Source organism: Fusarium keratoplasticum, chromosome 1 (assembly GCF_025433545.1).
Source record: "Fusarium keratoplasticum isolate Fu6.1 chromosome 1, whole genome shotgun sequence".
Classification (NCBI taxonomy): Eukaryota; Fungi; Ascomycota; class Sordariomycetes; order Hypocreales; family Nectriaceae; genus Fusarium; species Fusarium keratoplasticum.
The window spans coordinates 5,427,165-5,439,559 of record NC_070529.1 but is presented as its reverse complement, the minus strand read 5'-3'; the positions used below and the strand labels follow the sequence as shown (position 1 = coordinate 5,439,559).

The following is a 12,395-nucleotide window of genomic DNA, read 5'->3' as shown; positions in this document are numbered from 1 at the left end:
CGACGTTTGGACCTTGAGTTCTTGGCAAGGTCCGTATCAGTAAAACACGGTGCAAAGACAGATTATTAAGGACTCGATCGACTTGAAAATCATTGCCTTGCAAGCTGTTTTGAACTGAACCATGGGGTGGCAATTGGAAGAGATCGAGTAGGCGCAAAGTCCTTTCTCACCTTTGATATTCGCGTGTACGCAAGCCAATTGTCATGAAGCAAGCAGATGACGCGGCCTCTGGCAGTGTCTCACGAGACACCCCGGTCGTCGACGCAGAGAGAGGGACGAGCCACAGCTGGGGCTGATTGGAGGGCGATGCAGGACTAGTCTCTGAGGTCAAGGAGCGATTGGACGCGTTGCCTGAGCCTTGGTGGGGACCCCATCGAAGAGCGGAAACGGAAACGGACAGCAGATCGGCGGTGGTCGTTGGGAAAACGGAGTGATGAATTCGGGTCCGATTTGACCCCTGGAACTCCGTTATGGAGAAAGGACGCCTGCACTTTTGAACGTTCCCGCTGCCAAGATGGCCTAGGGATGCAGGGTGAGTGTTAGTCGCAAGGGATTGCCATAACGTTGCCAGGTCGGGTAAGCAACAGGGCGAGGGGGGCAGAAAAGCGATACCGAGCCAGAGAAAAAAAGCTGAGGTCTGCGTAATCGTATCTCGGGATTGGACGTGGCCGCGCTTCCCAGGGGCAAAGACAGGGCCACGCGATGCACGCGCCAAGCTGGTTAAGCTTCTTTGCCGTATCTGCCCAGCCTCTTGTGGTGAGAAGATGGTCTTGAAAGGACGTCGCTTGAGGGTGCGCGGCTGTCAAATCGACGGCCCTGGGTGACCGGTCGCGGTGCCGCGGGGGCTTCCTCAGGTAGACAGCAATTAGATTGAGACAAGATGGAGGTTGCAGATCGCTGTGGAGTTGTTTGCTACCCAGCAGATGTGACGTGGGTTCATTGGCGCGCTGTAAATAGCCACAACCAGACAGCCCTGGAGGAGAAGTGACAGCCTGGTCAAGCAGGAATCAGGATGGCAGGTGAAGGCCTCAGTCGGAACTCCGTGTCAGCTGGACGACGTCGAATCTCTGAATGCGCGTTTACGGGAGAAACGGAGAGTTAAACAGGATCCAAAACGTCGCCATCGGAATACGTAGAGTAGTAGAATTGCGAGGATCAAGAGGCCGCGTCGCTCTCCACGTTATCGACGGGACGCTGAGGCCTCGAGTCAAACTAGAGTGGGCCAGGGCCAAGTGGAACTGGAAATAACGCACCGCCACAGGAACGCCGTCGTCGTGGCTGGAGCATCTGGAGAAGGGAACGTATCTTCCCAAAATCTGGAAGAAGGGACCTGCGTCAGTGAAACAATAAGCGCGGGCGCGCAAGACGCAACCAGATGCGCACATGTCTTCGATCTCAGCTTTCATATCCAGCTGTAATGTATCCACGGAATTGGCTCAGGGGGCTTGTTGAGGCGGCAGTGCGCGGTGCGGAGAGACCGTCGGTCGTTTCTACAAAAAGGATTGCAGGGCAGAGTGGCTTGGCCTCAGCTGTGCCACGATGGGCTTTTGGTCCGCTCCGTCCTGTCGCTGGCTTCTTCCACTGCCTCGTCATCGCCCACCACGACGAGGGGCACGTACCCGGCCAGGTACCGGTACCTGTCACTGTACCAGGGTCGAGTGACTTGCAGAAGCATAGCGGCCGACTCCAGCGGGTTTTCTGGCAGTCTCTAGCGGTCTCCAGCCAGACAGGACCAGCGGGAGACATCGAAATCACCTTACTCCAGTTTTCCGCCCAAGTGACAGCGAGCGACCCGACATGAGATCTATCGATTGCAGTGGACGCGCAGTCTGTTTCTCCTCGCGCTCATCAACTGCTGAGTTGAGTCAAGCTCGGGGGGATGGGGATGGACTGTGGGTTCGACCTCTCATTGCCACAGATAGCGATTGTCGTTCTTTTCCGTTTTGTACAGAGATTCCCATCTTTTTCCAATTGCACATCTGCTGCTCATTTCGCCATCAAAGACAAGAGCTGACGCCTGATGAGACTCTGTAAAATTCGCTGATGACGAGGACTGAAGCACGACGCCACTCGGTCTCGCTCTCCTCAAATCATCAAGCCCAGGCTGCGTACGCACAGTCTACGTACCTCTGATGCCTCCAGTGCCTGGGCTACCATCCCCAGAAGCGGGCTGCTGAGATTGGCCCTCTCCAGTTCGCCTCTTGATGATGAATGGTCTTGCGCGGACTTGAACTTGACCCATGTCGCTGGAACGGCTATTCCCCAGAGAGCCATTTCCTTCACAGAGGTCTACGTCTTCTCAGCAACGTAACGAATGCGAAGGACGCGGCATCAGCATTCGTAGTCCCGTGATATTAAATAACGATCGGAGCCTGCAAATGCCATCCATTTATGCCCCTTGACCTCCACTGAGCAGAGCAATTCCTCACTACGCGACAGCTGAGTCTGGTACAAGCCCAGAAAAAGAGTACGAAGCGGCTGTACTGGTACTTGCACCTGCGCCCAGCGGCCCCCACCTCGACCACCAATTACGGGTCTGATTGGCCGTGGCGCTCACTGCTGACGCGTAAACTGCCATCGTAGGCCTGACCCGGAGTGGGCAACAGCGAACCAGACGCACACCCTCCCGAGACACCCCGTCCCTTTATTCCCCTGGTCCACCCTCGATTCTCATCGCCGCCTCCTCCTGCCTCTTCTGCCCTCTCTGCCTCTGTGCCCGTCTCTCTTGTCTGGTCATCCGCATTCGCCTTCCGCGAGCTCGCCAACTCCTCTCATTTTTACCATACACGGCGACGACGAAGCGACACAAGCTCACGCAAACCACGAACAAGTCGACGACCATCATCACGACAGGAACATCGACCAGGAGGACCCTTAGTCATCACCCGTTCAGCGAGCGACATCTGCCTAGGCGACAATCGACGACGCTAGCAGTTGACTCTGAAGAATAGCCAACTGTCTAGGCCTCCGCGTGTCCCGTGGCGATCGGGTCTACGAACACGCATATACTGCTGACGACGACAACCCACGAACACGACCACGACCACGACGACCTTTTCGCTGCTGATCCAGACGCCTGGGTCCGTAAATATCAGCGACAGAGCCACTTGACCTCCACCCAGTCACGCATCTGGGCAATCCACCATCGACACTTATTGACCATTATTCTCCGACAACCACATCGAATTATCTTCCAATCAATTTAACAACACTATTGTCCATTATGGACCGCCAAGGCACGCCTGGCGGCGATGGCTACGGCGAGGAATGGGCGCGGGACCTTCGGGTCAAGTTCGAGGGTCTCCTTCGCGACAAGCGCATGAATGACCTCCGTTCCTCGTCCCGACACGGATCTCCAAGCCTCGGCGAACGAGCCTCGAGCGCCAATTTGCGAAGTCCTACTCCTTCTGGCAGCAGCCGACCCTCGACATCCAACGGTCCTACTCTTCCCTCTTACTCCGCCCTCCGACATCTCCCCAAGATCCCAACTCCTCCCGATGCCGGCGACCGTGACTCCCAGAAATTCAGAAACCTCCTCATCAGCCTATCATTAACACCAACAAAGTACGAAAACCCCGGTTTGTTGGACGAGGCTCTCCAGACCATTCCATTGGATCGTATCTATGGTGAGGCTGAGGAGGAGACACAAGTTCTCCAAGCTCAAGCAGAGAGTATGGGAGACGGACGGCAACCCGAATGGGGTTACCAAGATTGTGTTATCAGGGCACTATTGAGGTATGTCATGGTTCCTTAATCCGACGCTGGGCAATGTTAACTAACACAACCGACAGGTGGTTTAAGCGATCATTCTTCACATGGGTCAACAACCCACCGTGCCCTGTCTGCTTATCCCCTACCATTGCCCAGGGCATGACTGCCCCAACACCCGAAGAGAGTGCCTGCGGTGCTCTTCGAGTGGAACTGTACCGATGCTCCGCACACAACTGTGGAGCTTATGAGCGCTTCCCCCGATATGGCGACGTTTGGCGGTTACTCCAGACCCGACGAGGCCGCGTTGGTGAATGGGCCAACTGCTTCAGCATGCTCTGCCGAGCTGTTGGCGGCCGTGTACGCTGGGTCTGGAACGCTGAGGACCATGTCTGGACCGAAGTCTATTCGGATCACCAGAAGCGATGGGTGCATGTGGATGCTTGCGAAGAAGCCTGGGACAACCCTCGCCTCTATTCAGAGGGATGGGGCAAGAAGATGTCCTACTGCATTGCATTCTCCATTGACGGTGCTACTGATGTTACCCGACGATATGTGCGCAAGAACGAGCACGCAACCGAGCGCAACCGATGCCCCGAGGAGGTCCTACTCTACATTATGCAGGAGATCAAGAACATCCGACGAGCCAACATGAGCAAGGACGAACGATTTCGTTTGGAGAAGGAGGATAGCCGAGAGGACCGCCAAATGCGGGGCTATGTTGTGGCTTCAATTGCCCAAGCTGTGACTGATCTGGTACCTGGATCTCCAGGCGGTGCGTCAGGAAATGATACCAAGTTGCCTGCAGAGCAACCTGGCATTCAGTCAGGGTCCGCGGAGTGGGTGGCTGCCCAACAGCAATCTCACAGTCACCGATATCAGCAACCCCGAGATCCCAGCCACCGAAGACCCTTGCCTTGAGCAGGATGCGCGCTTCTTTTGTTGTGCGACCCTGCTCGGCTTTGTCCAAGGCTGTTATATATACCCTACCCACCCACCGACCACTTCGATCAAGATCAGGATCACGACGCAGTCAAGTCAGCTACACCGCCCCTCGACGGAGCTGTGATATCCACCTCGTGGCTAGCCACGACATCTATCCGACGACCTCGATGATAGTACCACGGCTCCAAACCCACACGACCTCCATGATACTCTCACTTCGACGACTCGTTACGGCCACAACCTAATTCCCTTCATGTCTAATACATCTTTGTCAAGCCATAGCATAGACTCGGCGTTGAACCATTCTACCGATCCGGCCTGCTACTAGATGGCACGGCCTGTACTTACTACAACATGGACTTCCATTTCCTTTGTTACCTTTTTTTTATCATCTATTTACAAGGGGCGTATCAAGGCGGGGTGGCATATATATGAATCTGTACCCTACGGTGAGCGGGGATGGGATGTATCCCACGCTCTGGGGCGTTTGGATAGGTTTACCTTTCGGCTATCATGAGCGATATGAGGCCAGGCAAAAGAGAAGGATGAGTAGTTGAAGAAGATAGGAACAAATCAATGCCATGGCGCATTTTCATTCAGCTGACTTCTATGTTTGCCCCACAATAGCGATCTATGCCAGCCCGTGATGCCACCTGTGGATCCAGATCTTGAAGGATAATTCGCGAGCCTTGGAATCCGCTTGCGGCCCATGTCTCTGTGGTGTTAGCGGTGATGTATTCGGCGATCTTTGATGTCGTCCCAACTCGGCTTGTTGCTGCTGCTAATCGCGTAGCAGTTGAGGAGTCCTAGCACCATAACGGCAGACGAGTGGGAGCCTAAACATGTCCACTGGCTGGACGAGATACCCAAACGAAGATGCGCTGGAAAACAGCCTACACGGCTACCATTGAAAGGGAAGTCACAAATGAGACAGTTCCTCTTATTAGAGAACGCCGACGAGACGATATCTTCAACTGGCTCACTCGCGAAAGCCCGAAGTCCAAGGCGTTCCAGCTATTAGATGCGCCTTTCGCAGAAAGCATTGAGAGCCAAACAACAATCGATGCAGGGTTTGTCGAGGAGCCCGATATGATCAGCCTGGCCCTTCGGGAGATTGAAGGCATAGCCTTCCAGCTAAAGAAGAAAAGCCCAAACGAAGCAGTACGCCTAAAGGCACTGACGGATCAGCTTTTCGCGTGCCGTGATTATCAACTGGACAACGAGACAGACGTCGCCGGGGAGATGGGCAGAGCGATCAAAGCATGCCACGAACCCAAAGTCGATGCAGCCACGTTGACGCTCGAAATGGCAAACGCCCAAGACCAAAAAGACCAGTGACTGGCCGAGCTCAGACGAGATCTCAGCGACAAGTCCCAAGTTTATGACATCCGAGAGGGTGCCCTGGGTAATCTTACCAACAAACGAGGGACGACAAAAAGGTCAGGACGGCTGCGCTTCGCTACGGGAGAAAGAGGAACTTTACCTAATAATAAGCAAACCAGGAGATTGAATTATAAAATAATCATATTATTATTTTATAATTATATAACGCTATTTTCATAAATTCTTCATCTTCCTTAGGTAAGAATCTCCGTTGGTGACTCGGTACCTAGGTAGGTTGACGAGGGTGACTTGCTGTCGTGCCGTTTTGGGTACGGCTCAGCAAACGGGATAGCTGGTACCGCGGTGGCTCCAGCACCAATTGTCTTGGACTGTGGCCGCGCCGTGTGGCCCGTGGTCTGCTGCCCCCGTGGTCGCTCAGCTCCATCGGTGTCTGCCACCCCGATAATGACGACTTTGCTTGTCAGACTAGTGAAGGAGCAAGCCTCAGCGACCTCGATCGCCTGATGGAGGTAGTCCCAGACATGTTGTTCGTGCAACGCCTTGAAGCTATTGGCATTGGGGTTCTCGAACTGTGGACGAAGTTCAGTGATGGCCAAGGTTGCTAAAAAGATATCTGGGGCCAAAGTGAAGGCATAGCCGGATAGTCGTCTTGCATTTGTTTCATTTTGCCCATGTCTCTTTGGATGCGCTTCTGCCCGCTCCAATTAGACCAACTGGTGGCCTTGAGGACATTCATTCCGTCCAGGTAGTATACCGTCGCGCGGCACACCTTCGGGAACTTGTCCTTATTTTGGCTCACGCGCTTGAATGCGTAGTCTGCTCAGTTCCAAAGACCGCGGTCACTCCACGTGTGGGTCCATATCTTGGCGCTTTATAGCTAATGTGAGGTTATTTTGGATGTGAGGACTGATCCCTGAATGTCGACGATTGCGCTGCCCCCCAACTCGTAACATGTTAATTACTTGAGGCCTGGTCATAACGGTCATCTGAAACGGCACTGTCGAGGTGCACGTGACTTTGCGCCTACCGTTTATCATTGACGCCATTTATCAAATGTGGCGGTCTTACCCTGGATGAATCAATTGAAGCTCCGTTTTCCCCCTGTCAACCCTCGCATCAATCATCAGTTGCCTGGAGCGTTTGAGGTCTTTCAGGATGGGATCATCTACGGCACACTCGGCTAGAAGCCAGAATTTCAATGCTGGCAGAAGCTTTGTAACACCTCAGAAACCAGTCGCACGCACCCCGGCCAAGAACGCATGGGCGGGTCAGACCCCAGACAATCCAGTCAACCTGACTGATGAGCCTGAATACACCCCCTCGAAAAAGCGCAAGGCGGACAATTCAGACGACTTTGACTTGGAATACTTCTTGACGATGCAACATGACCAGCCAAAGAAGAAAAAGAAGGAGCAGGAGGAAAAGCGAGTGCGCAGATTCAGACCCAAGCCACCCCAGTCATTTCATGATGTCTATGAACGCGCCTTGTCTCAGCGTTTCTACGTCTTGAACCGAACTCGACGTGGCACTCATGATTGTCCTGAAGAGGATATTGAAATGACGGGGTCTACTGGCAACATTTACAATGTTCACATTGGGAAGCGACCCAGCTGCACTTGTCCCCACTACGAGAAGGGCAACCAGTGCAAACATATCCTCTACGTGAGTTGGCGTCTGTCATTGCGCGGAAATTTCGCTGACCATCTCATCACAGATCATGAAGAAGGTTCTTAATGCCCCATTTGACCTTGTCTACCAGCTCGGGCTCCTCAGCACTGAGCTCCAGACCATCTTTGCTGCTGCGCCTCCCATCTCGGCACCTTCGGGCGGCCAGTCCGACAAGCGCAAGCCCATCGAAGGTGACTGCCCCATCTGTTACTGTGAGCTGGAGGCCGATAACCCCGGATCCATCGTCTGGTGCAAGGCGGCATGTGGTCAGAACATCCACCAAGAGTGCTTCCAGATGTGGGCACGCACCAAGGGAGCCAGCGGTAATGTCACTTGTCCGATGTGCCGCAGCACCTGGAAGGGTGACGAGAGCGCCGTGGCGAATGTACGAAAGGACAAGGGCGACATTGAGGAGGGATACATCAATGTGGGTGATCAGCTTGGTATCAGCCGTGTCAGAGGTTTGTGTTGGTCGTTCGAAAATGGTTGTCTATTTCGACTAACTCAGGCGATGCAGATGAGTCGAGTTACTCTCGCTGGCACACCTACCATCAGCGGCGCCGAGGTTTCTTCTATTGAGTGTGGTGAACCTCATGAGTGCCATAAGGCTAGCTTCTTCCAATCGCTTGGGAGACCAGGGCTGATGTCCATGGTGGGACTCTCCCTTCATTATGATTTACGACTATTTTAATCAAGCAGCGTAAGGAGTTCATGCGAATGATTCGTTCGTCTTTCGACAGAACTCTGTACCAACACCGTGGACGGTTACTTGACAGGCAGCGTGGCATGTCATTTGCTCAGGGAGCTTTTAGGCCCTTGTGGTTTGCCGAACCACGCATCCGAAGGTGTGGATATATTCTGTTAAGACCACCAATTCTTTACTAACTCTGCCAGATCCAAACATGTATCACCCTCTTTGAAGCATATGGCCATATTTTGGTCGGTGCTGCATCATGGGCAATATGCATCGCATTATACAGCGGTTCTGTGGGATGTGTTGCAAGCTGTCTGGGATTTGGAATGGGCAAGAATGTATGATAGGAACTGAGCCAGAAGAATGACTGGCTGGGGTAATACAAAAGCAGGCCACTGGGCCAATCTGCGATGAGATCTCCTTGCCCTAATTGTGAAGCCTCTCGCATTCCTCAGTCAATCTCCCCGTCGTTTGATCGGTATGAAGACTAGAGGGAGACGCCACAATTCCAGAAGCCTGATAAGCCACAGCTTCTAGAACTTGACTAGACAAACCCTTTTGGTGTGTGAAACGTTGACCACAAATCAACAAGACCTACCCCTGATCCCCCCTTTACCGGTTGACACTCATCGTTGATTTCCGCAGGTATGGCAAACCAAGTCCGCACTTGTACGCCCGGCATCCCCACAAGCTACCCCAAGCTCACATGAACTCCGCAAACGTGTCCGCACCCCTATTCCAGCCGCCGGAGGGCTGCCGGCGAGGCATTCGGCGGTTTCGGTGGGTCCTCCGAACTGCCCCACCGAAACCGCCGAAATCACCAACTCCGCCGCCGGTATGAGGTTATCTGTACAGATAAAGGGACTGCTGTGCTCTCTGTTTCTTGAAAATTCAACTCAGACTTACAAGTCATCGGAATGAGGCACAGCGCATCACTCTTTCGGATACAAAAGATCATCAACATGGCCAAGATGCCACCAACTATGCGATCCCTCGTTGCGCCCAAGAGGTGTTCTCCCTCTGAGTTTGAGATCATGGAGAGACCTACGCCCAAGATTACGAAGCCTGAACAGGTTCTCTTGCGTATGCGCGCTGCTGCCATCAGTACCGGCGACACCCAGTTCGCGTCTGGGATGCTACGTATCCTGTATTCGGTGGAGTAAGGACATCCCTAGAAGTAACCGAGAAGACTAGCGTTAACTAACATGTCACAGATATCCTTATACCCTTTCTCAAGAGGGCGCCGGCGTGGTCGTTGCCGTCGGTTCTGCAGTCAAGAACCTGAAGGTCGGCGACGAAGTCTACGGCTTCGACATGGAGAAGCCTATGTTTTCTAGGCCACAACCCGGATTTGCCTCTGAATATGCCCTATCCGAGGAGCGATTTCTTCACATAAAGCCTGAGCACGTGTCGTTTGAGGAGGCTGTGACTTTCCCAGGCCCCGTCGTCACCGCGCTCCAGGTCATCAGACGCGGACTAGAGCTTCAGGGCAAAGACAGTCTGGCTGGGCAGACTGTCTACATCCCCGCCGGTCTCGGTTCATCTGGCTCTGCCGCGATTCAGGTAGCACGCAATATGTTCGGAGCCGACAAGATCATCTCAACAGTGTCGACGTCCAAGATGCCGCTGGTGGAGCAATACCTGCCTGGCATGGTCAACCAGCTCTATGACTACAAGACGCAAGACGTCGTCTCCCTCGTCGGCCGCGGCACAGTCGACTTTGCATTCAACACTCAGTTTGCAACCTGGAACGAGACCGCGGCGCTTCTCAAGCCCAAGACGGGGATATTCATGAGCATCGCCAGCATCCCCCCCAGCAAAACCATGCGTCCCATGCTCGGACCGGAACACCTGCCCTCTTGGCTTTGCTGGTTGCTCGACCTCGCGCAGCTGCCGTACTGGTGGAAGCTCCGCGGGACAAGCATTAAGCACGAGTTTGTATCCGGAAGCCCGAACATAAGAGAGGACATGGAGGTGGTTGCGGATCTGGTGGCCAAGGGCAAGGTTAGGGGAGTGTATACTGCCGTTGAGCTAGGGGATATTGAAGAGGTGAGGAAGGCTTGTGAGAAGGTTGCTGCTGGGAAGGGGGGGCTTGGGAAATTGGTGATTAAGATTTCGGCGGAGGAGGATGATTAGAGTGATTTCACTGATATTTCCAGCGGTGTTTGTGTGAAGCAGCATAGAAGACCATATTGCCTCGGAGCCTATTGAAGGGTATCATTCCCTTTTGCCGTTGGCATAGTCGTCTATTTTATTCCACACTTTACTTCGATATTGTCAGGTGGTGGACGAAAGAAACGGGACTCGGGGCAAAAGTGGCTATGTGATAAAAAAGAAATAGTAGATCATCTTTCCGCAGTGTCTAACCCAGATGGATCTGAATATTTTTGTCAATGCATCTTTGCAGTTTCGATTGCCCCCACCGCCTGATTGCCCATCCCCTGGGATGGCCTGGCTCGGCCTGTCTGGGTAGCAATTTCAATCCCAGCCTTGATCCATCTAATCGATGGCGGGGCAAGGCAGTCCGGGCCTTTCTGAAGTTCGTGTACATACATACCTAAGCTACTTCCTTGAAAGGAGCAAACGCAACCAATCAGAACCAACGGTCGTCACACAGCGCGCCTGGGCTGTCTATATGAGTTAATACGCAGATACTTCGAATTTAAACCATCTTCTACAAGTCTACATTCATCTTCACATTGATAGCATCTCGCCTTTAAAGATCGCTGCCTCACGCATTCTGGTTCAGCTTCATGCCTTTCGAATGGCGCAACTATCAACCGAAGTCATCGTTGCGATTGTTTTTTCCATCCCTGGTTTACTCGCGCCCTCCCTCAGCGCTTGGTTCGCCTTCTTGATGTTTCGCTCTCGGCCAGCACATGCAACAGCCAAAGCTACATGCGATCCTGAGTCTTTTTCACCATCTCTTGCCCAGTACGTTTTCCTTTTCTCCCCCTTCTTTTGGCAGTTCTTGAAAGAATGCTCACCGAGTTCGCGTCCAGACCAGCGTCCAGAGTCATGTTCAACTTGCGCGTAGAGAACCTGCAAGTACTCGGCCCTCAACGATCCAGGTCGAAGCGCCGAACAATCCAAAGACGTTCAACGTCTCGCCGGAACGAAAATGTCGACAACCTTAGCTGAGGCGTGTCTGGATGTTGGATCACTATTTAGATATGACTTATGAATATGTATCCGCAACTATTTGGGAAACTCAATGATAAGGATATGGGATGTTTTCCAGAGGTACTCAACCCATTTGTCTGCGATGTTGGCCATCCATGGATTCCTGTCAAATTGCTCTGCAAATGAGAGCTTGGTGAGGCTTGGAGAAACGCGGGGTAGACCCGTCAACGTACTAAGCTCTTTGCCCGATTCTTTCGGCCGGATTATGCGGAGCGCCCCGCGTCCGAAACCACCGCTATTTGTGGGGCAAGGCCGATGTCCCGCGCACCATTGTATGGGATCACCGATCACCGCGTCCCCGCATGTCCGGAACTGACGCGGGATTACCAGAAAAAAGCAAATGATGCGATGATATGGAAACGCTTTTCTAAAAGAGAACATATATATACACCTTTATCCCTTCCCCTGAGATAGCCAGAATCTGTGTTCAATGAGGCGGCGGATCTATTCTAAATCGGCGAGGCTTCTGTACTTGGAAGGATCGTGGTCATGCTGTTTGGGATCCCGGCGATAGATAACGGGGCGTGGTCACCAATCTGTGTTCCCAGCGCGACATCTGGTATTGAACCTGATGCTGGCTTTCGAAGGCCGGTCTGGAACGTCGATCAGATTAGTTTTGGCAAGAAAAGGAAAGAAAAAAAGGAAACCAAGAAGGGAAAGGGGAGAGGGGGCGAATGCTCTCCATCACCCTCGGGGTTGCAATCGGGCCACCAAGATCAACTGCAGCGAATAGGTGGGGACGGCCCTGTAGATGGTATCACTCACCCTGACTGAGCTGGTCCCATAAGCATGGCCTCGGGATTATCCACAAGTGGCAGGGATTCGACATCACTCTGGGCACGGTTTGGCCTGG

General features: G+C 53.1%; 4 protein-coding genes across 4 annotated transcripts; all 4 read left to right on the top strand.

Annotated features, from left to right (window-relative positions):
• Positions 1–3,223: 3,223 nt before the first annotated feature.
• NCS57_00162200 (PNG1-like protein) lies at positions 3,224–4,629 on the top strand (the record flags this gene model as incomplete). Its single annotated transcript, XM_053051681.1, has 2 exons — positions 3,224–3,735; positions 3,792–4,629. 2 exons carry the CDS (start codon positions 3,224–3,226, stop codon positions 4,627–4,629), a joined length of 1,350 nt encoding a protein of 449 aa, XP_052920196.1.
• Positions 4,630–5,529: 900 nt separating this feature from the next.
• Positions 5,530–5,991, top strand: NCS57_00162100 (uncharacterized protein; the record flags this gene model as incomplete). The annotated part of the gene is made up of 1 exon (XM_053051680.1): positions 5,530–5,991. The coding sequence occupies one exon, from the start codon at positions 5,530–5,532 to the stop codon at positions 5,989–5,991; it is 462 nt and encodes a 153-aa protein (XP_052920195.1).
• A 1,161-nt stretch (positions 5,992–7,152) lies between these two features.
• On the top strand, positions 7,153–8,244 carry NCS57_00162000 (uncharacterized protein; the record flags this gene model as incomplete). Its single annotated transcript, XM_053051679.1, has 3 exons — positions 7,153–7,659; positions 7,712–8,126; positions 8,174–8,244. The coding sequence occupies 3 exons, from the start codon at positions 7,153–7,155 to the stop codon at positions 8,242–8,244; spliced, it is 993 nt and encodes a 330-aa protein (XP_052920194.1).
• A 1,077-nt stretch (positions 8,245–9,321) lies between these two features.
• On the top strand, positions 9,322–10,495 carry NCS57_00161900 (PKS-ER domain-containing protein; the record flags this gene model as incomplete). Its single annotated transcript, XM_053051678.1, has 2 exons — positions 9,322–9,518; positions 9,574–10,495. 2 exons carry the CDS (start codon positions 9,322–9,324, stop codon positions 10,493–10,495), a joined length of 1,119 nt encoding a protein of 372 aa, XP_052920193.1.
• Positions 10,496–12,395: the final 1,900 nt, after the last annotated feature.